This window comes from Apus apus, chromosome 11, assembly GCF_020740795.1.
Source record: "Apus apus isolate bApuApu2 chromosome 11, bApuApu2.pri.cur, whole genome shotgun sequence".
Classification (NCBI taxonomy): domain Eukaryota; kingdom Metazoa; phylum Chordata; class Aves; order Apodiformes; family Apodidae; genus Apus; species Apus apus.
In genome coordinates, this window is record NC_067292.1 from 19,266,528 (window position 1) to 19,289,254 (window position 22,727).

A 22,727-nucleotide genomic window follows, 5' to 3' on the forward strand; every position below is an offset into this window, starting at 1 on the left:
GAGGGGGTGTCCCTTGCCCCAGAGCAGGGTGAGGAACGTCCCTTCCGCGGCTGGAGCACTCGGTCCCTCCCTGCCTGCTCCCCAGCCCCGCACCAAACCTCTCCCTGAAGATGCTCTGGCAGCGACTGTGTCCCCCACGGGGGTGTCACCTCCCCGCAGAGTCACAACCGGGCGCGTCCCCCTGTCCCCTGCCAGCCCCCCCCAAAAAAAAAAAAGGGGTGGGAGTGCAGAAAAGCAGCCCCCTTGGGCTGGGAGAAGAGTTTATTTCAGCGCCGCGGTGCAGTGAAGGGGGCTCAGCCCTCTGGGAAGGGAAAGCTCTTGCTCTTCTCCTCGTCTTCTGTCCCGGGGGATGTGGGGACCAAAACCCCCCTGAGAACTGTGTCACACAGTGTCGCCGGGCTCAGCCTGCCCTGGGTGCCCTCCTGGCTGCACCCTGGGGTCCCACAAGAGCCCCGCAGCCCCGGGGGAGGCAGGCGGGGATGTCCTTGTCACCTCTGGAGCTGGCTCCGGGGCAGCCGAGGGGTTGGGAAGGTGGGACGGTGGGAACGGGCAGCTCCCGGTGGGAACGGGCAGCTCCCGAGCTGAGTGGCCAGCGCCGTCCTGCAAGGACACCTTGCTGCGCCCTGGGATGTGTGCTCTGTCATCTCCAAAACACAGGGACAGGCAGGGATCCAACCCGGGGCAGGGCCGGGCTGCAGCACAGCAGGTGACCAGGAGAGGAGATGGTGGCCTTGAGGAGGACAGTGCTCATTCAGGAGCTCCAAAACCCCACCTGCTTCCCTCTGCTGATGGGTGATGGAAGGACCCAGGTTCTTCCCTGTGCTTAAACCCCTCCCGTGGGCTCTCGCCCCCTTGTCACCTGAGGCTCCTCACGCCCCAGAGATGTCCCTTTGGGGGTCTCTGATGCCCTCACCTTGCCAGCCACGCTTGTCCCATGGCTCTGCAGCACAGGGGGGCTGGGGGGTGCAGCCACACACACCAGCCATGGTTCTCCAGAAGGAATTTTCCACGCTGCTCCACACCCCACCGCTTCGGCGGGCACGGGTCAGACCCATCCAAGCTGCTCTTGGGAGGAACCAAGCTACCAGCCGTGGCTTTTCTTGGTGTTTTTCTGGCTCAAAAAACTCCTGCTGATTTCCCCCCCCCTCCCCCCCCCCAGCTGAATTCAAAGGGCTCTCCCACAAAAGCAAATCCCCTGGGGAAAAAGCAGTGGAAAGCCCCCTCGGCAGCTCACACCAGCACCCTGACACTGCCCAAGCCCCTTGTCCCCTCCTGGGAGGGATGTGGCTCATCCATGGGGATGTGGCTCATCCGTGGGGATGTTGCTCTCATCGAGGAAGGTGCCCTGGATGTCCCCAGGTGCTTCCAGCTGGCATGAGGATGGGTTGTTCCCAGCCCCTGGGTTGCAGCAGGGAGAAGATGCCACCTGGGACCCTGTGGGTGCCGATGGCAGCGTGGTCCAAGGCTCTGGAGGCTGGGATGGGGAGAGGGCTTTGGGGAGGGTCCCACGGGGAGGAGCTCTGGTCGTCCCTCAGCCTGGCACTTTGGAGGAAGGGGCAGTGTCCCCCAGCTGTGCCCAGATGTCTGGATTTCTGGCAGGGTGGTGGCAGTAGCCAGTGTCCTTGCTGTGTCCCCTGGCTGTGGCATGACCTTGCTGCTTCAGGGCATGCCTGTCACCCCTCCGAAGCCATCAAGGGCCACTGCCAAAGCAGTGGCACATGGTTGGGTCCAGGCTGAGCCCTCCTGGCACAGGCAGGGAAGGGCTGTGGGTGCCCCAGGTTCCGTGGAAGCCACGTCTCAGCACGGATCTCAGCAGCAAGGGCTGGGGGTTCCATGGGACAGGGACCTCCCCAAGCCCCCAGCCTCTGGCTGAGCTGATCCCATCCTGGGGGCTGCTCCTGTGCCCAGGGGGTGACACTGTGCCAGGTGCCTTGTCCCTGCTCCCTGTTTGCCCCTGCCATGGGTTGTGAGGAGCCAGGTGGACAACCCTTGAGCCATCAAACCACCCGGTTGCAGCATCAGCTGCAGAAAATCCAGGAAAGCCTGGGATGGAGACAAAGCCCCCCCCCCCACACACACCCTGCCATGACGGGGATGGGGACAAAGCCCCCTGCACCCTACAAGGGCAGGGGTCAGGTCTGGGGCTGTGGCTCCCACTCCAGGTGACAACCAGGGGGGCTCCAGCTCCCTGCAAATTCAGGCATCACCAGGTCCGTGTGACCCCTTGGCAGGGGCTGGGGTGGCTTTGCTGCCATGGGGGGCTCCGAGCCATGTCCCCAAGGTGGGGGACAAAGGCTGCAACCCCCGGAGCACCCCTCCCTTCCTCCGACACCAGCGGGGGGGGCTTATTGCCTTGATTTCCTCCCCTTAGGAAACGGCTACATCGAAGGCAAAGAGCTGGAAAACTTCTTCCAGGAGCTGGAAAGCGCCAGGAAAGGGGCGGGTGTGGTAAGGGGCTCTTCTTCTGGTTTTGCTTCCCCCCCCCTTCCCTCCTGCCGGGTGGGTTAAGCTCTCCCGTCCCCTCTCTCCTGGCTGGCAGGACCCCAGGAATGACAACTTGGGGGACAAGATGAAGGAGTTCATGCTCAAGTACGACAAAAACTCGGACGGCAGGATCGAGATGGCCGAGGTGAGCGGTGCTGGCTCCGGGGCTGCTCGTGTTCCCCCTCCTCGGGATGCTCCTGGGGAACCACGGCCCTGGTTCCCTCCCACCCCTGACGCTCGTGTCCCCCCACAGCTGGCCCAGATCCTGCCCACGGAGGAGAATTTCCTGCTGTGTTTCCGCCAGCACGTGGGCTCCAGCTCGGAATTCATGGAGGTGAGCGGGGCGGGATGTGCTTCCCGAGGGATTCAATCCCTGGTGCCCAACAGCAGGGAGCTGGCATTGCCCAAACCCCTCCTGGCCTCCCCCTAAATTCTGGGCTTTCACTCAACACTGGGAGGTGATGCTGGTTTGGGAAGGGAGAGAGTTGGGAGCGTGCTGAGTTTCCCCAGTCCTCAGCGCCCCTTGGGCACCTTGTCCTGGTCTCCAGGTGAGATGAGCTGTGGGGTTTTGGAACCGTTCCTGTCAATTCCCCTTCTAGGGTGGTTCTTGGTGCCCAAGGGATGTGCTGGAGCAGACAACACTGCTCTGGGCCACCCCAAAACCTGGCTGCACCCTCGCAGGGGGTGAACCTGTCCGAAGGGCGGGAGGGAAATGGGTGACAGGGGGTGCAGCATCCCGGGGTGGGGAGGAGCTGGTGCTTGGAAAATGAAGCCGAGGTGGAGGTGATGGCTGAAAGAGGAGCAGCCCGTGGCCCGGGCTGGGGAGGAGCTGGTGCTGTTGTTTAATTGGGGGATGTAATTAAGTGTTAAAGCCCAGCCTTGCACGCCGGGGTGAGGATCCTCGCTCTTGAACTCTCGGCGCGGGGCTGCGAGGCCACCACGAGCTGGGATGGGAGCCCTGAGGTGACCCCCCCCGCCTCTCTCTCTGCTGGGATGGGAGGGGGGATGCTCCAGGTCGGGGTGGGAGGTTCTGGGAGAGGGGGAAAACTGTTCCACAAGCCCCTGCTGACGTGCCCGGGGGGCTGTTCCTCAGGCCTGGCGCAGGTACGACACCGACCGCAGCGGCTACATCGAAGCCAACGAGCTCAAGGTGGGTTGTGGGCGGTGGGGTGGGTTGAGCCCTGTCCCCAGTGGGGTGGGACATCCCCGAGGGGACAGCCTGGGGATGAGGATGGAGCCAGCAAAGCCTCCTCCTTCCAGGGCTTCTTGTCAGACCTGCTGAAGAAGGCGAACCGACCCTACGACGAGCCCAAGCTGCAGGAGTACACGCAGACCATTGTGAGTGGGACCACTGGGAACAGGCTGGGGGGGCTCTCCCCTGGGGGTCCCACCGCCCCAGGAGGGGTGGGAGGTGGGGGAGAAGGAGGCCACGGGTGACCTGGTGCTGCTTGTTGTCCCAACAGCTGCGGATGTTCGACATGAACGGTGATGGGAAACTGGGCCTCTCCGAGATGTCCCGGTAAGGTGATAGGTGGCCAGGAGGGAGAGGTGGGGAGGGAAAGACACCCTGGAACCCTGCTGGCTGGGAGCATCCTGCTCCAGCTCCCAAGGAAAACAGTTTTCCTCTTTAATTTGCTCTTTGGGTGGAAAAAAAGTACCTTCTCCTGGCTGCTTCCTGCTCATCCCTGCCCTGTGCTTCTTTTCCAGCCTTTTGCCGGTGCAGGAAAACTTCCTGCTGAAATTCCAGGTAAAACAAGAACCAACCCCGACATTCCCATTCCCTGCTTGCTCCTCTGTCCCCTCCCTCATGCCTCGTTCTCCCTTGCCCAGGGGATGAAGTTGTCCTCGGAGGAGTTCAATGCCATCTTCAACTTCTATGACAAGGTAGGGGAGCAGCTCCTGGGAAACTGCCCCAAATTGAAGACAAATCAGGGCCAAAAAAAAACACAACAACCCCAAACCCCACGTGGTTTCAATTGGCTCTGATTTGGGGGGTGGGGGGGTGAGGGTTTGGGGGTGTCCCTGGGGTGGGGGAGCTGCAGGGCTGGTGTCCTTCCCCCCCTGTTGATGTTCCTCCCTGCTTATCCAGGATGGCAGCGGCTTCATCGACGAGAACGAGTTGGATGCTCTGTTGAAAGACCTGTCTGAGAAGAACAAGAAGGTAAAGCGGGGAAGGAAAAAAGGGGGGATGGAGTCTGGAAGCCTCCCCGGAGCACCCCCCAATTCCCCCTCCCCCCTGGAGGACCCCCCAATCTCCCCTTTCCCTCGAGCACCCCCCAATCCCTCCTCCCCAGAGCACCCCCCAATCCCTCCCCCTGGGAACATCCCCCAATCCCTCCTCCCTGGGAACATCCCCCAATCCCTCCTCCCCAGGAAAACCCCCCAATTCCTCCTCCCCTGGAGGACCTCCCAATTCCTCCCCCCTGGAGGACCCCCCAATCTCCCCTCCCTGGGAGCACCCCCCAATCCCTCCCCCTGGGAACACCCCCCAATCCCTCCTCCCCAGAGCACCCCCCAATCCCTCCCCCTGGGAACACCCCCCAATCCCTCCTCCCCGGAGCACCCCCCAATTCCCCCTCCCCCCTGGAGCACCCCCCAATCCCTCCCCCCTGGAGCACCCCCCAATCCCTCCTCCCCAGAGCACCCCCCAATCTCCCCTCCCCACTGGGAGCACCCCCCAATCTCCCCTCCCCAGAGCACCCCCCAATCCCTTCACCCCTGGAGCACCCCCCAACCCCCCTCCCCAAAGCACCCCCCCCCTCCCCAGAGCACCCTCCAATCCCCCCTCCCCTTGAGCACCCCCCAATTTCTCCTCCCCTCTCCCACCCTCCCCTTCCACCCCCTGTTGTCCCTTCTCCACCAGAACCACAAGAGCTGCTGGTCCAGATGTGTCAACCCCCACATCCTCACGGGATGTTCAGGGGTGTGTTTGTCTGTGTGTCTGGGGGGGGGGGGGGGGGGGTGTCCCCAGTTTGGGGGTGCCCCCCCTCACCCCTCCTTCCCTGCAGGAGCTGAACATCCAACAACTGACCAACTACAGGAAGAGCATCATGAATCTCTCCGACGGGGGCAAACTCTACCGCAAGGAGCTGGAACTCGTGCTCTGCAACGAGCCCCCCATGTAGGACCCCCCCAAAACTGCAGCCCCGCGGGGGGGGTGGGAGGGAGAGGGGCCAGGAGGGGGGCAGTGCTGCCCCCCCAAAAACCTACCCCCCCAAGCTCTGCCCCCCCAGCTCTTGAGTTTGCTGTAGGTCGTTCCAATCCCACTTTGGGGGGGAGACTTTTTTTTAACCCCGTCCACCTGGTTGGTTTAATTATGATTTGTTGTTGTTATGATTAATTATTATTATTAATTAATATTATTATTAATTATTTGGAGGGGGGGAGGGGGTCGTTTTCATTGATTTTTTTTTTTTGTCTCTTCTTGAGTTTTTCTCGTTTACCAAAGAACAGTTTACAAATAAATTGAAGTACTGCTAGAGACACCTGCCTGCTGCTGCCCCTGGGAACGGGGGGGGGGGGGGGATGAAGAAGGTGGGATGGGATGAAGGTGGGATGGGATGGGATGAAGGTGGGATGGGAGGGGATGAAGGTGGGATGGGGATGGCATGGGATTAGGTTGGGATGAAGGTGGGATAGGGTGGGGTGGGATGGGATGAAGGTGGGATGGGGATGGCATGGGATTAGGTTGGGATGAAGGTGGGATGGGATGAAGGTGGGATGGGAGGGGATGGGATTAGGTTGGGATGAAGGTGGGATGGGAGGGGATGGGATTAGGTTGGGATGAAGGTGGGATGGGATGAAGGTGGGATGGGAGGGGATGGGATTAGGTTGGGATGAAGGTGGGATGGGAGGGGATGGGATTAGGTTGGGATGAAGGTGGGATGGGATGAAGGTGGGATGGGAGGGGATGGGATTAGGTTGGGATGAAGGTGGGATGGGATTAGGTTGGGATGAAGGTGGGATGGGATGAAGGTGGGATGGGAGGGGATGGGATTAGGTTGGGATGAAGGTGGGATGGGAGGGGATGGGATTAGGTTGGGATGAAGGTGGGATGGGAGGGGATGGGATTAGGTTGGGATGAAGGTGGGATGGGATGAAGGTGGGATGAGGTGGGATGAAGGTGGGATGGGGATGGCATGGGATTAGGTTGGGATGAAGGTGGGATAGGGTGGGATGAGATGGGATGAAGGTGGGATGGGGATGGCATGGGATTAGGTTGGGATGAAGGTGGGATGGGATTAGGTTGGGATGAAGGTGGGATGGGATGAAGGTGGGATGAAGGTGGGATGGGATGAACATGGGATAGGGTTGGGTGGGATTAGGTTGGGATGAAGGTGGGATGGGATGAAGGTGGGATGAGATGGGATGAAGGTGGGATGGGGATGGCATGGGATTAGGTTGGGATGAAGGTGGGATGGGATGAAGGTGGGATGGGATTAGGTTGGGATGAAGGTGGGATGGGATGAACATGGGATAGGGTTGGGTGGGATGAAGGTGGGATAGGGATGGCATGGGATTAGGTTGGGATGAAGGTGGGATGGGATGAAGGTGGGATAGGGTGGAATGAAGGTGGGATGGGAGGGGATGAAGGTGGGATGGGATGAAGGTAGGATGGGATTAGGTTGGGATGAAGGTGGGATGGGATGGGATGAAGATGGGAGGGGATGAAGGTGGGATAGGGTGGCGTGGGATGAAGGTGGAATGAGGATGGGGTGGGATGAAGGTGGGATGGGGATGGGATGAAGAAGGTGGGATGGGATGGGAGGGGATGAAGGTGGGATGGGAGGGGATGGGATGAAGGCGGGATGGGATGAAGGTGGGATGAAGGTGGGATGGGAGGGGATGGGATTAGGTTGGGATGAAGATGGGATGGGATGGGGATAGGGATGGGATAGGGTGGGATGGGATGAAGGTGGGATGGGATGGGATGGCGATAGGGTGGGATGGGGATGGGGTGGGCCCAGCACATCCCAGTTCAGCCCAGCACATCCCAGTTCACCCCAGTTCATCCCAGTTCACACCAGCACACTGCAGTTCATCCCAGTACACCCCAGTTCATCCCAGCACACCCCAGTACATCCCAGCTCACCCCAGTTCACCCCAGCACACCCCAGCTCACCCCAGTTCAGATCCCAGCTCACCCCAGCACACCCCAGTTCACCCCCGTTCACCCCAGTTCACATCCCAGCTCACCCCAGTTCACCCCAGCTCACCCCAGTTCAGATCCCAGCTCACCCCAGCACACCCCAGCTCACCCCAGCTCACCCCAGCACACCCCAGCTCACCCCAGTTCAGATCCCAGCTCACCCCAGCACACCCCAGCTCACCCCAGTTCACATCCCAGTTCACCCCAGTTCACCCCAGTTCACATCCCAGCTCACCCCAGCACACCCCAGCACACCCCAGCTCACCCCAGTTCACCCCAGCACACCCCAGCACACCCCAGCTCACCCCAGTTCACATCCCAGTTCACCCCAGCTCACCCCAGTTCACCCCAGTTCACACCCCAGCTCACCCCAGCACATCCCAGTACACCCCAGCTCACCCCAGCTCACACCCCAGTTCACATCCCAGCTCACCCCAGTTCACCCCAGCTCACCCCAGCACACCCCAGCTCACCCCAGTACATCCCAGCTCACCCCAGCACACCCCAGCTCACACCCCAGCACACCCCAGTACATCCCAGCTCACTCCAGTTCACCCCAGTTCACACCCCAGTTCACATCCCAGCACACCCCAGCACACCCCAGCTCACCCCAGCACACCCCAGTACATCCCAGTACATCCCAGCTCACCCCAGTTCACCCCAGCTCACCCCAGCTCACATCCCAGCTCACCCCAGTTCACCCCAGTTCACCCCAGCACACCGCAGCTCACCCCAGCGCATCCCAGTTCACACCCCAGCTCACCCCAGCACATCCCAGCTCACCCCAGTTCACATCCCAGCTCACCCCAGCTCACCCCAGCACACCCCAGTTCACCCCCGTTCACCCCAGTTCACATCCCAGTTCACCCCAGCACACCCCAGTTCACATCCCAGCTCACCCCAGCTCACCCCAGCACACCCCAGTTCACCCCATTACACCCCATTACACCCCAGCACACCCCAGCTCACCCCAGCTCACCCCAGTTCACCCCATTACACCCCAGCTCACCCCAGCACACCCCAGCTCACCCCAGTTCACACCCCAGCACACCCCAGCACACCCCAGTTCACCCCAGTACCTCCCAGCTCACCCCAGTTCACACCCCAGCACATCCCAGTACATCCCAGCTCACCCCAGTTCACCCCAGTTCACACCCCAGTACACCCCAGTTCACACCCCAGTACATCCCAGCTCACCCCAGCTCACCCCAGTTCACACCCCAGCACATCCCAGTACCTCCCAGCTCACCCCAGTTCACACCCTAGTACATCCCAGCTCACCCCAGTACATCCCAGCTCACCCCACCTCACCCCAGTTCACACCCCAGCACACCCCAGTTCACCCCAGTTCACACCCCAGCACACCCCAGTTCACCCCAGCACACCCCAGCTCACCCCAGTACATCCCAGCTCACCCCAGCACACCCCAGCTCACCCCAGTTCACACCCCAGCACACCCCAGTTCACACCCCAGCACACCCCAGCTCACCCCAGCTCACCCCAGCACACCCCAGTACATCCCAGCTCACCCCAGTTCACCCCAGCACACCCCAGCTCACCCCAGTTCAGATCCCAGCTCACCCCAGCACACCCCAGTTCACCCCCGTTCACCCCAGTTCACATCCCAGCTCACCCCAGTTCACCCCAGCTCACCCCAGTACATCCCAGCTCACCCCAGTTCACACCCCAGCACACCCCAGTACCTCCCACCTCACCCCAGTTCCCCCCACCCCGCCGGGCCCGCGGTGAGTCCTCCGGGCCGCCAGGGGGCGCGGCGCGGCGGGGCCGGATCCCTGCGCGGTGCTGCGCCCGCCTCCCTCGCTCCCTCCCTCCCTCCCTCCGCCATGGCGCTGCTGCTCTCCCGCCGCCTCCTGCCCGCCCCGCGCCTCGCCGCCCGCCGCAGGTCAGCCCGGACCGCCGCCTCCAGCCCCGCGGGACACCCCTCTGCTACCGGCGGGGGGGGATTCTCCGCCGCTGTGCCCCTGGGAGGCGAGGCGAGGCGGGTTTTGGGGGGGGGGGGGGGGGGGTGTGCTGAGGGGAGCGGGCGGTGAGGCGGCGGCGTGTCCCTCCGCCGGGGTTTTGTGGGGGGATTCCCGGGGTTTTTGGGGAGCGCAGGAGTCCGGGGGGTGCTGGGTGTGTTGGATGGACAGGGGTCGGGAGCCGGGGTCCGTTCCTGACGGGGCTGCCCTTGAGGGGTCGCCCCGGGGAGGGCGCGCGGTGCGTGGGACGGGCCCGGCCCAGCCGGGGTGGGGGGGCCCGGGGGCACCTTGTGGAGGGTGCGAGGTTGGGGGGGGGGGCCCTGTGCAATGAACGGGGGGGATGGGGAGGGTCCTGTGAACGGAGGAGCGGGGCTGGGGTGCTGCTGGGGCTGTGCAGCGGGGGCACCCCGGGCACTGTGAGATGGAGCTGGGGGGGGGGGGGCTGCTCCCCAATAATGAGACCGAAGGGACAGCCCCCCCCCCCTCCCCCCAGGGCATGGAAAAGGGCTGGGGGGCAGCCTGGTGGGGCTGGCGGTGCTGCCTGCAGGGATGCAGACCCTGGTGCGAGAGTGGGATGGGAGCAGGGGAGAGGACCAGTGAGGACCAGTTCTGCACTGGGAGCTCTGGACTCTGCTGTCTCTGAATCCACAGCTTGCTGCTCTCCAGAGCTCTTTGTAACGCCTGCCCCGTGCTGGCTGGGGAGGCTTTAAGGAACAGCCCCCAGCAGAAAAGCAGTGGGGATTTTATTTCCTTATTACAGCAGATAAAGATTAGATATTGATGAACCCTGAGGTGTCCAGCACCAGCCCCTGGCTGCCTTGTGAGAGTGAAACACAAATTTCGAAGCTTCCAAACCCCTTTGCTTTCTAACACTCCTCACCACAGTGGGAGGCTGGTGTGGCTGGGTAAGGATTCCAAGATCCAGACCCAATCACAACAAACAAGCTGTTATTGAGCAGGGATTCTTTATTGCAGCACTGGGGATTCTCCACCATGAGTGCTCCAATGAGTCAGTGAAACACCCCGACTAACATACACCAAAAACATGCATCTTCAGTTCCATGTCAATGAGTTCCCAGAATTCTTTTACATAGTCATTTTATTTCCTGGGATTGGCTGTCTTTGTAATGATGCCTGCTCGAGGGTCTCCTGGGGGGGTCTTGGTTGATTCTGGTCCTGTCTCTGTCCTGGTCCTGTCTCCAGTCTCCTGCTGGCAGGTTGCCCAGGTGGGTCAGAGTCCACATCAGTGTGTCTGTAGGCACCACAGGTTCTTAGAAGACTCGATGTTATCACAGCCTACAGGATGCTTGGCATAATTGACTGATAGTTTCACAAAGCACCTTGTTTTAAAAGCAACCCTTAGTATAGCAAATTCATTACTTTAGTAAACTTTTATTAGGCTATATTTCTATTGAATTTACTAAGGAATATCCTGTGATGTATCAAGAGGAATGCTCCCAGCTCCTGCTTCTCCCCAGGCAGCCTTCTGGCTCTGCTTAGCAGGTACAGAGGAGCTGGTGTCTGGAGCTGAGAGGAGCTGGTGTCTGGAGCTGAGAGGAGCTGGTGTCTGGAGCTGAGAGGAGCTGGTGTCTGGAGCTGAGAGGGGCTGGTGTCTGGAGCTGAGAGGGGCTGGTGTCTGGAGCTGAGAGGGGCTGGTGTCTGGAGCTGAGAGGGGCTGGTGTCTGGAGCTGAGAGGGGCTGGTGTCTGGAGCTGAGAGGGGCTGGTGTCTGGAGCTGAGAGGAGCAGGTGTCTGGAGCTGAGAGGAGCAGGTAGCTGGAGCTGAGAGGGGCTGGTGTCTGGAGCTCAGGGGAGCTGGTAGCTGGAGCTGAGAGGGGCTGGTGCCTGGAGCTCGTGTTTTCCACCTTTGGATTGCAGCAGGCCTGGACAGGTGTGCTAGCCCGCTGGAGTTGCTTTCTTCAAGCTTGTTTTACAGCAAAATAAACAACCTAAGGGACACACACCGGCCCTTTTGTAGGTGAGGAGCCTTTGTGCACAACTCCGGTTGTTCTTGAAAAGTGGCAGGGGATGGCACACAGAGATCAGCAGTTTCTGTTTCCTTCAGCAACTTCACGTGGTGCTGGGCTGTTCCCAGTGTGCTGGGAATGGTCGGGACAGAGGTACAGAGGTAGGGAATGGTTAAACTGTCTCCTTGGACACACAAATGCTAATGAAGGTGATTAGGCAGTCTGCTGCTCTGATGGGTCACTAGACAACTACTTTAGATGCTCTCCGTGGTGGGAAGCTTACCGCAGCTGGCTGGGGCAATGGATTTTTAGGCTGGAAAGGCCAGGAATAGCCAGCAGGCTGTTGGCTTTGTTCTTGTGTAAATATTTGCTTTAGCTGTGGTAACCGGACAGCATCTCTTTGGCCCCTCTGCTCTGCTCCAGCTTGCAGAGCTGCTGCAAGGGCTTTGGCAGAGGCTTTGAAATCCAGTGTCTTATTCTGCTGGACCTCAGGGAACATGGATTTGCCTCTTCACAATGGAAACCTTCACGGATTGGCCTCTTCACAATGGAGACCTTGGCTGGACTTGTGAACACTTGTTTACCTACAGGAAAACTTGCTTTCTGGGCTTGGCTGGAGCCCGTGAACACACTCGTAGGCCTTGGGCCATGAGTTCCACCTAGATGTTTGAAAAGGTGGTGTTGGTTTGTACAGTTCCTGGTGCATTCTCCTACCTTCTGTCAGGCTGCACTTGCAGCTGTGCATTAAACTGACTCAGGAGACCAGCCTGGCTGAAGAATATGGAGACTACTTGAATGCCAGGTCTGCTCAGCATCTAAACTCTGATTTGGCCAAGTCCCATAGCTGGAAAATGTCCTTCCCTTGGCTTACATCAGGTATCCTTCAGGTAGTTCAGCCCCAGCTTAAACTTCTCTTCACTTAGTTTTCCAAACTGAGGTGCCTTCAGCCTGGCAGAGGGATGAGCAGTTTATAACTTTGACCTTTATCCAAGACCAGTGCTCTTCTTAATTGCTCAAAATAAAATATAACTCAGTGCAGGGACATTACGATGACACAGGGTTGCTGGTGTGGTAGGACTTGTGTCCTTGGGTCCCTACTAGATCTCTTCTCCCAGATCTCTGGAAAGCTTTGCCTCTGGGATCTCTTTGGTATCCTGATGTATTTGGACTGGACTTTTTTCCCCTGTCCTCACCTCCCTGGAAGCAGCAGAGGGACCCTTTTTTGGCCCTCACCTGAAAACCTGCAGGCTGGTGGTGAGAAAATCAGTCCTAAACCAACCCTTTGCTGCCTTAAGCTGATAAAAAGAACAAAGCTCAGAACAAAAGTACTTAACTCTCCTGATTGCCCACAGGATCAGCATTAATTGCAGCAGTAGTGTATTAGAGTCCAGTGACCTGCTTAAGTGTTTGCAGGATCAGGGTGTAAAAAAACTCAAATCCTGTCAAGCTGCTTGGGGAAGGGCCCAGCTGAAAGAAGGTGCTGTCTCCAGAGCAGCAGCTCTTTAATAATGGGTGGCTGGGCTCCTGGAGCCCTTAGTACCAAAATAACCTCAGACCAGGTGGACTGCAGAAGGACATGCTTCTTTGCAGAGTCTTCCTGCCCCAGGAAGGCGTTGAGAAAGGTTTTCCAAACCAGCATGAAGCTGTGGTGGGTTTTTCCCCAGGGTGTCCTCAGGTTGGCTCCCCAGGCTGCTCCCTCCCTGCCAGCCCCAGGCCCTCTCTGCAGGGCGTGTGTTGTTGGCACAACTGACTCATCCTGCTTCCTAAGTTGATCCTGAACTTATCCAGAGAGGTAATTAAGACTTGTTAGTGGTCTAAGAAATGCTAAGCCCATCTTCCATTTTTAAACTACCCGAGGTGGCTCTGCCTCCTACGTGTTGCCTGCCCTTTTTTCCACAGAGCCTGTCATGGAGAAACTGGAAGCTTTTTATTTGGAAATTCCAGTCATAGAATGGTTTGGGTTGGAAGGGCCCTAGAAGATCATCTAGTTCCAACCCCCCTGCATGGGCAGGGACACCTCCCACCAGCCCAGGCTGCTCCAAGCCCCATCCAACCTGCCCTTCAACACTGCCAGGGATGGGGCAGCCACAGCTTCCCTGGGCAAATACGGTACTGATGGGAAGAGCCTGAAGAGGGCAAATGATGCTTGGGGCTCTGATGAGATGCAGTCTATGATGGGATGCAGTCTATGTCCCCGTGCCAGTGCAGAGGTCTGGGGCAGTGCCAGTGTGATGTCGTGTGTCAGGATGCTCAGAGCTGCCTGGAGTTGTTGACTTGAGTAATCCCGTTGTGAGGAGGGGGCTGTAACACCACAGCCCACTGCTAAAAACCACCCCATTGCTTCTCCTGCACTGTCTAGGAGCCTGCAGAGCCCAGACGTGGGACTGGGCAGAGGCTGTGGCCAAAGAGAATACGGGGTTTCTTTTTATAGCATGGTCTGTTCTGCCCTTGACATTAAGAGCCTTCAGGGTGTCCTGCCAGCAGGGCCGGGGCAGGTGGCCAGTAGAGCTGCTGCTGGGGAGCAGGGCACAGAGCTGCTCCTCACACAGGGAGCTGGTGTGTTCCAAAGGGGCCTTGGCATCAGGGCTTGACATACTGGGTAGGGGAAAAGTGTCCTCTGCCATTTCCATTTGGCTACAGCCTCTTCAAGTGAGGGAGAGTCTGTAGGGAAGGGAACTCTCTTTGTTCCATCAGCCGGCGTTGCAGGCAAAGCAGATTAGTTTCCAGGAGTTGGGAAGAGGCTCCATAACTGTGCTTTGTGTGATTGCTGGGGTCTGGCCAAGCTTCTCACCTACACCATCCCACCTGTGGGCTGTGAGGAGATGGCACTTGGCCAGAGCAGGAGAGGTTAAGGCTTGTTTCCTGGGGCCTTTCTGGTGTCCACACCTAAGGAAAGCAGGGACATTCCTACAGTGCCTTGGAGGGGTCAGTTGTCTTCTGCCCCAGTGAACTGAGGCTCTCCAGCCATTCTGCAGTGCAAAGTGCTGGATCATGGACCTTAAAAGAGTTGTTTTTTTTCTCTACAAATAATTCTCTAACCACTGCTTGTACCTTTTCCAGTGGTTTAAAGACAAGATTCCCCTTGAGGTTTTCCTTCCAGCTTCACGTCCCTACCCTGTTCCCAAGCCTAATTCCCTGCTTCTAATTTTTTTTCCCTTCAGCTCATGGTGGTCCCATGTGGAGATGGGTCCCCCCGACCCCATCCTGGGGGTGACAGAAGCTTTCAAACGGGACACCAACTCCAAGAAGATGAACCTGGGGGTGGGGGCATACCGGGATGACAACGGGAAGCCGTACGTCCTGAGCTGTGTTCGCAAGGTGAGCAGGGGATAAAACAGGGAACACGTGTCCTGTTCCCATCCAGGTCAATCTGATTCCTTGCTGACTTCCACCAGCTCTCCAACCAGCCCTCTGAACTTCAAGGTGTTTCTTGAACCAGGCTGATGTTCCCTGGGCCAGCCTGTCTGGGAGGAAAGAGCTGACGTTGTCCCCTTCCTGGATTAGTCTTAGAAATTCTGCTGAGCCCTTGTTACCAGTTTTTCCATAAGCCAGTCTTAAAACTCCAGCCCAGGGAGCTGGATGTGGATGCTGCCCTTGAGGGGATTATGGATCTTTTCAGGGCTCCAAGTGTAGAAATAGGCCATGAAACAGCTGGTAGCTGACACACACAGTGGCTGCCTGCTCTCCTTGGCCTTGGGAGGATGTGTTGTCCATGTTTCTCCCCACTGTGGGGTTTAAAGCCATCCCTTGCCCTGGGTCACCATGTATTGCAGCTGGGTCACAGCTGTGGAGCCAGAGTGGTGTGAGGAACAGCTCCCTGGTGGCATGTGGATGCTGCCAAGGTCTGTCCTGCCTCTCTGGCAGCACAGGTGGGGTTCCTGGGGTGCTCCAGATGTCTCCATCACTGTGGTTTTCCTGAATGTGGCTTCTTGTCTGCTGTTCTCACTTCCACTCTCTGATCCTGTGTTAGGTAGAGACTTGGATTGGTTTCTGATGCTGAGTCTGTTGGAAAGAAGTTCAGCCCAGCAAAGCTGGGGGTGCTGTGTGGAAGGGCTGGCTGAGCTAGTGCTCACACAGGCTGCTTCCAAAATGGCCTGGGGGGCTGGGTTTTTTTTATTATTATTATTTAACTTGCTCCATCTAGTTCAAGTACACTCCCAGCACACTGCAAAGGGCTTTTTGCTCTCCCTTTGTGGAGACAACCTCTGCTTTCCAGGAACAGTCAGGTCTCCTCTTCCTGCAGGACAGCTCCTGCTTGGAGAAACCTGTGTGCTTGTCAAGCAGTGCTGACTCAGAACAGGCTGGAAGGGGTGTTCTCCTCTGACAGTGGGTTTCCTGCCTCTGCCTTCCTTCCTGAATGTGAGTCCTCCTTCCCAGGCCGAGGCCATGATAGCATCCAAGAAGATGGACAAGGAGTACCTGCCCATTGGGGGGCTTGCAGATTTCACCCGGGCATCCGCAGAGCTGGCGCTGGGGGAAAACAGCGAGGCCTTCAAGAGCGGCCGGGTGAGGAGCACTGGGAAGAGTGGGAGCACTGGGAGCCCAGTCTGTGACATGGTTGGGATGTGGGTGCCCAGGAAAGCAGGAGGACTGGCAGGGGTACTCGTGCCTCTGAGTTGCAAGCTGGCCAGGCCCAAGGCATACTGCTTCCTCTGAAGGCTGGGGTGAAATGGCCCTTCCTGAGGAGGATGATAACCTTGCCAGGGCTCCCAACTCCCTTCCCTGCAACTGCTGACCCATATCCCTGTTTGGGTGTGCTGCTGCTAACCATGGACTGGTTTGGGTTGGAAGGGACCCTAAAGATCATCTAGTCCCAACCCCCTGCATGGGCAGGGACACCTCCCACCAGCCCAGGTTGCTCCAAGCCCCATCCAACCTGCCCTTGGACAGGGATGGGGCAGCCACAGCTTCCCTGGGCAACCTGGGCCAGGGTCTCCCCACCCTCACATTCAAGAATTTCCTCCTCATGTCTCACCTCAATCTCCCTCTTCCAGTTTCAAGCCATTCCCCCTTGTCCTCTTGCTGATGTGGGGACAGGGCTGTTCCCATGTCCTACCATGGCTGCTCACACTGGTGTTTGCTCCTTCCCTTGCAGTATGTCACTGTGCAGGGCATTTCTGGGACTGGATCTCTGCGAATCGGAGCCAACTTTTTGGTGAGTCCATGACTGCTGGGGGAAAGGAGAGGACATCTTTAGAGCAGAGCTGAATCTTTTGGGGTTTTCTATCTGCTGGAACCTGTTCAGGCTGTTTGAACACTGTCCTTCTCTTGATCAGCAACGGTTCTTCAAGGCCAGCCGTGATGTGTATCTCCCCAAGCCATCCTGGGGCAACCACACCCCCATTTTCCGGGATGCTGGCCTGCAGCTTCAGGCTTATCGCTACTACGACCCCAAGACGTGCAGCCTGGACTTCTCTGGAGCCATGGATGACATTTCTGTGAGCTGCCTGTGATACCTGGAAGGCAGGGGAGGTGGTGTGGGAGATGGGTGGTCATCTAGCTTTAGCCTAAATGTGATGTCTGAAGGCACCAAGTCAAGGCTAGAAGCCTTGCAGAGCTTGTCTTAAGCTGTCTAGGGCAAGAGTCCCATCTCAGCTGCTGAGGAGAGTGCTCAGATGTCATTAATAATTGATCCTCTTCAACATCTTCCTTAGAAAATTCCAGAGAAGAGCATCATCCTCTTGCATGCTTGTGCTCACAACCCCACTGGGGTGGATCCCCGGCAGGAGCAATGGAAGGAACTGGCAGCTACAGTGAAGGTGAGCAGTGGGCTATCCCAGGGGCTGGTCCTGGGAAAACTGCATCTCTGAGCTTCCATGGGTGGCATCTGGCCTTCACCCCACCCCCTTCCCTGAGGTCAGTGTCATGTTTCTGCAGTGAGGACGGGAGCCAACAAGTGCACCCATTAAGCTCCTAGCTGACTGTCAGGCTTTCTGCTGGCACCTTCTCAGGAAGCTGTGGTAGGGAGACCTGAAAGGAGAGCAGCAGGGTGGAAAGAGGGAGCCCTGATAGCTGGAGGGTTCCCAGTGCTGGAAGATCTTCCACATGCCTGAAGTCTCCTCGCGAGCTTCTGCTGGAAATGGACAGGACAGGTTCTTCCTTCATCCTTCTCCTCCTCCTCCCTGCTGCTCTTCCCAGCTGTAGGCAGTGACATTTGGCTTGGGGATGCCTGGAGTTACTAGTGCCCTGAGAATTGGTAGCTATCATAGTGGCCTGTGTGGCCCACAGGTGGCTGCCCTGACCTTAGGGCAGCGTGGCCAGGTGCTGTGTGCCTGGAGCTGTTGGAAGGGCTGGCTCCTGCCCAGAGGGTTCCCAGGTGGTTTTCCTGGAAACTGATAATACAGGAGACAATGACATGGACTGCTGAGTCCACTTCTGCCTCCTGGGCTAGATGGCACATCCCATAATGTACTGGGAGGGTCTTCAGCTGCTGCTTTAATGTGTGGTGGGCAGCTGTGGGTTTTGAGCTGCCTTCCTTTGGCAAGTGGCAGGGAATGGCTGCTCTTCTGGAGAACAATTGCAGTTGAGCAGGCTGCTGCCTGCCTGGCTCTCTCACCCTGGCCTGGCTCTGCCACCCCCTGCCTGGCTCTGCCACCCCCTGCCTGGCTCTGCCACCCCCAGCCTGGCTCTCTCACCCTGCCTGGCTCTGCCACCCCCTGCCTGGCTCTCTCACCGTGCCTGGCTCTCTCACCCTGCCTGGCTCTGCCCCCCCCAGCCTGGCTCTCTCACCTTGCCTGGCTCTGCCCCCCCCCTGCCTGGCTCTGCCCCCCCCAGCCTGGCTCTGCCCCCCCCTGCCTGGCTCTGCCACCCCCTGCCTGGCTCTCTCACCCTGCCTGGCTCTCTCACCCTGCCTGGCTCTGCCACCCCCTGCCTGGCTCTGCCACCCCCTGCCTGGCTCTGCCCCCCCCTGCCTGGCTCTCTCACCCTGCCTGGCTGCCACCCTTGCCTGGCTCTTTCAACCTGCTGCCCTGCTCCTTGGGGGGATGTTCCCCCCCTGTGACACTCTCTCCCCTCTCTGCTGGCAGAAACGGAACCTCCTGGTGTACTTTGACATGGCCTACCAGGGCTTTGCCAGCGGGGACATCAACCGGGACGCCTGGGCTGTGCGGTACTTCATCGAGCAGGGCATCGACGTCCTCCTGTCACAGTCCTATGCCAAGAACATGGGGCTGTATGGTGAGCAGGGCAGGGGCTGAGGAGGTGGCTTCAATCAGGCTGCTGGAGGGACCCTGCTGCCTCCAGGGTTTGGCAGCCAGTGTCTTCCCGCTGCCTGTGTTCCTCGGGGTGCAGGAAAGAACCTGCTGGGAGCTGGTGGAGACCCTTCTAGGGCTCTGCTAAAGCTGTGTGGTGTCTCACAGAGTGGTGGGGGTTGGAAGGGACCTCTGGAGATCATCTAGTCCAACCCCCTACTAGAGCAGGATCCCCTAGAGCAGATCCCACAGGAACACCTCCAGGTGGGTTTGGAATGTCTCCAGGGACGGAGACTCCACCACCTCCCTGGGCAGCCTGGCCCAGGGCTCTGTCACCCTCACAGGAAAGAAGTATCTTCTCATATTCAGGTTCAACCTCCTGTGCTCCAGCTTGTGCCCATTGCCCCTTGTCCTTGCACCCCTGAGAAGAGTCTGGCCCATCCTCCTGACAGCCCCTGTAGATACTGACCAGCACTGATCAGATCCCCCCTCAGCCTCCTCCTCTCCAGCTGAGCAGCCCCAGCTCTCCCAGCCTTTCCTCACAGGCAGATGCTCCAGCCCCTTCAGCATCTCAGTGCCCTAGGATGGACTCTTTCCAGCAGTTCCTTCTCCTTCATGAACTGGGGAGCCCAGAACTGCAGACAGTCTCAAGAAGCCCTGCCCCAGCCCTGGGTATCCACGGGCAGAGGCAGGGACCTGACTGCCCCTCTCCCAGGGGAACGTGCTGGTGCCTTCACGGTGATTTGCCGCGACGCCGAGGAGGCCAAGAGGGTGGAGTCTCAGCTGAAGATCCTCATCCGGCCCATGTACTCCAACCCCCCCGTCAACGGAGCCCGCATCGCTTCCATCATCCTCAACACCCCCGACCTCCGGAAGGAGTGGTAAGAGGGAGCCCCCTTCAGGCTCAACCCTGTGAGGTCTCCCTGTGCTGTGCTGAGCTGCCTGCTGCTGTTGTGGGCAGCTTTACAGCTCCCAGGGGACAGAACCAGCCTTTCCCTCTGGAGAAATCCCTGCTCCTGTCCTGGCATCAGCTCCAGCCTGGCACAGATTTCTCTTGTGTTAGCAAGGCAAAAACCAAACCCCACTGCAAAGGAGGGGATAGAGCTTCCTGAGGGCTGCAGGAGCTGCCTGTCCAAGGAGTGGAAGGACTGACATAATGTGTCTCACATGGGGGATGTGGAAGCATAAGCTCCCTGGGAATAAAACCCAGGAATGTCACCCTGTGCCCTAAGCCTGCTCCCTGGCACCAGCCTGTGCTGCTCTCCCAGCCCCTCGGTGTGGAGGCAGCTGCCCTGGCAGAACAAAGGCTGGCAGTGTCCTGGGAGCTGGTGCCTTTGGCAGGCACCTGATGCCAGGCCCTGTGGAGACATCTCCAGGCTGTGCTGCCTTGGACCAGGGACCTCTGCCTCTGGTTCCCCACATATCAATATCTGCATTTACCTGCAGATACTATCTGGTTTGGGCAGTGCTGCCATGAGGCCTCCTACTGACCTGTGGCTTTCAGAAAGGAGAAATGCCAATGCTCTGGTAGTAGTGTCCAACAGAGATGGAATAAATAGTAGTCACCTTCAGGTAACCAGGAGAAAGGAGCAGCTCCCCAGCTGGAGCACCAGGTTCACACCCTTTGGTCTTTGCTCATCTGCACCCCCCATGTTTTTGGGGGTGTGAGGCCCTTCCAGGCGGAGAGGGTTTGATTCCTGGTAGTTGTGGGGGAGGGAACAGTGTTGGTGGATCCCAGCCCTGCTCTGAGCTGCTCCTGGCTTGGCTTCTCAGGCTGGTGGAGGTGAAGGGCATGGCTGACCGGATCATCAGCATGAGGACTCAGCTGGTGTCCAACCTCAAGAAAGAAGGATCCTCCCACAACTGGCAGCACATCACTGACCAGATCGGCATGTTCTGCTTCACAGGGCTGAAGCCAGAGCAGGTAAACACTCTCTGTGGACTCAAGGTGTCATTTGTGAGCCTTGCCAGTAAGACCTTGAGTGCAGGTGCCAAAACTTCCCCTGTGGGCAGTTCTCCCACCAGGAGGAACATCCTCCCAGCCTGTGGAGCACTGGAGCACCCTGGGGATCCAGGTTCCTCTGCTCCCAGCTGTGCTGTGGAGGTTGAAAGCAGACGTGGCTTGTGTACCTGACAAAGGAAATGCTCCCTTGGTGGCACTGAGGTGGCCTTAAAGGCCAGTGAGGTGGCCTTAAAGGCCAGTGAGGTGACTGCACATCTGCAGTGCTTGTGTGTTGCCAGAGAGCCTGGCAGCATCTCCTGTGGTTCGTGGGGTCTGAAGGCCATGGGGTGCCACGCCTGCTGCTGCCTCCCAGTTTGCTCCCAGTTCTGGCAAGCTGGGGACATCTGCACTCTGCCAGCAGAGTTGGGGCTGTGGTTTGAAACCTGCCCTTTCACCCCAGGTGGAGCGACTGACCAAGGAGTTCTCCATCTACATGACCAAGGACGGACGAATCTCTGTGGCAGGAGTCACGTCGGGCAACGTGGGTTACCTGGCCCACGCCATCCACCAGGTCACCAAGTAGAGACAGAGGTGTGCCCTGGAGCTGGTGGCCTTCCCTTCTCCACCTGCCAAACATGGGGAGGGGAAGGAAACGAGCAGAATCCTCCCAACCACACCACCTCGACGCTGCTGCTGAATGTATCTTGTAGATAAGTTGTTGTAGAAGCCTGGTCAAAACCACCCTGCCTTGTGGAGCAGGGACTTCATTGCCAGCTCCCATTCGTCACAGCCTTTCTCCCCTGCTGTCCAGCCTTTCTCCATCAGCCCCAGCACCATCTGCACTGGAAGAAGCAAAACGTTTAGCTCTGCCATCTTCACTGGTGGAGGCACCAAAGGCTTCCCCACGCTCCTGTCTCCACCAGAAAAGCTTTCTGAGGCCTCTGGGTGGGCTGAGTGGGAGGGGGCTGCATCCCTGCCCGCCTCCTCAGCTGGGCCCTGCTGCCAGCAGCCTCTATCCTCCTCTCCTAGCCCGGAGCTGGGCAGGGCCAAAGCCATTTCTTCCAACAACCAGCTCCGAGGACTTCTCAGTGCTAAAACTTGCTCCATCAGCTTCTCTTCCTTCCATCTGGGAATCTCTGTTGAGGTGTAACTCCCAGTGAGGGTGTGTGGGGTGAGCCCCTGTCCCTCTAAACCTCCTGCTTCTCCTGACTTCACTCCTCTGCCCTGGAGGGAAAGAATTCCTCACCTTCCCAGCTAAGAACCCCCCCCCTTGCAAACTGCTGTTGGTCTCTGCCTCTTCCCCTCCCAGCCCAGCCCTGTACCCCCAGCAGCCCTTCCTGCCACGTGGAGTGTCCCAAAGCCATGTCCACCTTCACTGGAGGGTGCAGGGTGTTCCTCGCATCTGGTGACAAGAGAAAACAGGAGGGAAAGATCTTGAGGGAAGAGCTGACAACTCAAAAAAAAAACATTCTGTCCTTTCAGACTGTCCCTGAGACCCTGTGACTGGCTGGACTTGGATTTTTAATCCAAATAAAGTTGGCTCATGGCTGTGTCGAGCTGGGGGCTTCCTCCTGTCACCACCCAGCTGGATCCTGGCCCTTCCATGCACCAAATGGTTCCTGCCAGGGATGTGCCAGCCCAGGGGTTCTGCTATGGCCTCTTCTCCTGAGGGTCACCCCCAGGGCAGATCCCACTTGAGAGAGGGGCAATTCCCACCCGTGTGCCCCAAGAGCGCTGGGGGGGTGTGGGCTGAGGTTGCCCGAGGTGGTGTCAGATGGGGGGGGATCAAGTTCCTGAGGGGCTGTTTGCCCCGTGCCTGGCTACTGGATCTGGATGGAGCAAGCCCGGCTGGCTCCCTCGGTGGACCCGCAGGACGGGGACGGGACTCGTGAGCCCACCTGAGCTTTCTCTGCCCGCTGCCACCTTTCCAGCAGTACCGGGACAGTCCTCGCTTCCCGCTCCTGCCCGGGGAGACCCGGCTTCTCCCGGGAGTTGGGGGGGAGGCTCGGTCCCGCTGC

General features: G+C 58.7%; 2 protein-coding genes across 2 annotated transcripts; both read left to right on the forward strand.

Annotated features, from left to right (window-relative positions):
- The first annotated feature begins 2,253 nt into the window (after positions 1 to 2,253).
- Positions 2,254 to 5,644, forward strand: CALB2 (calbindin 2). Its single transcript, XM_051629794.1, has 10 exons — positions 2,254 to 2,448; positions 2,540 to 2,629; positions 2,738 to 2,818; positions 3,578 to 3,634; positions 3,745 to 3,822; positions 3,948 to 4,003; positions 4,192 to 4,231; positions 4,315 to 4,368; positions 4,574 to 4,645; positions 5,493 to 5,644. Exons 1-10 carry the CDS (start codon positions 2,254 to 2,256, stop codon positions 5,607 to 5,609), a joined length of 840 nt encoding a protein of 279 aa, XP_051485754.1. The 3' UTR covers positions 5,610 to 5,644.
- Positions 5,645 to 9,430: 3,786 nt separating this feature from the next.
- Positions 9,431 to 22,265, forward strand: GOT2 (glutamic-oxaloacetic transaminase 2). Its single transcript, XM_051629262.1, has 10 exons — positions 9,431 to 9,536; positions 14,739 to 14,895; positions 15,955 to 16,083; positions 16,673 to 16,732; positions 16,854 to 17,015; positions 17,232 to 17,336; positions 18,603 to 18,753; positions 19,483 to 19,648; positions 20,541 to 20,691; positions 21,170 to 22,265. The coding sequence occupies exons 1-10, from the start codon at positions 9,478 to 9,480 to the stop codon at positions 21,290 to 21,292; spliced, it is 1,263 nt and encodes a 420-aa protein (XP_051485222.1). The 5' UTR covers positions 9,431 to 9,477; the 3' UTR covers positions 21,293 to 22,265.
- Positions 22,266 to 22,727: the final 462 nt, after the last annotated feature.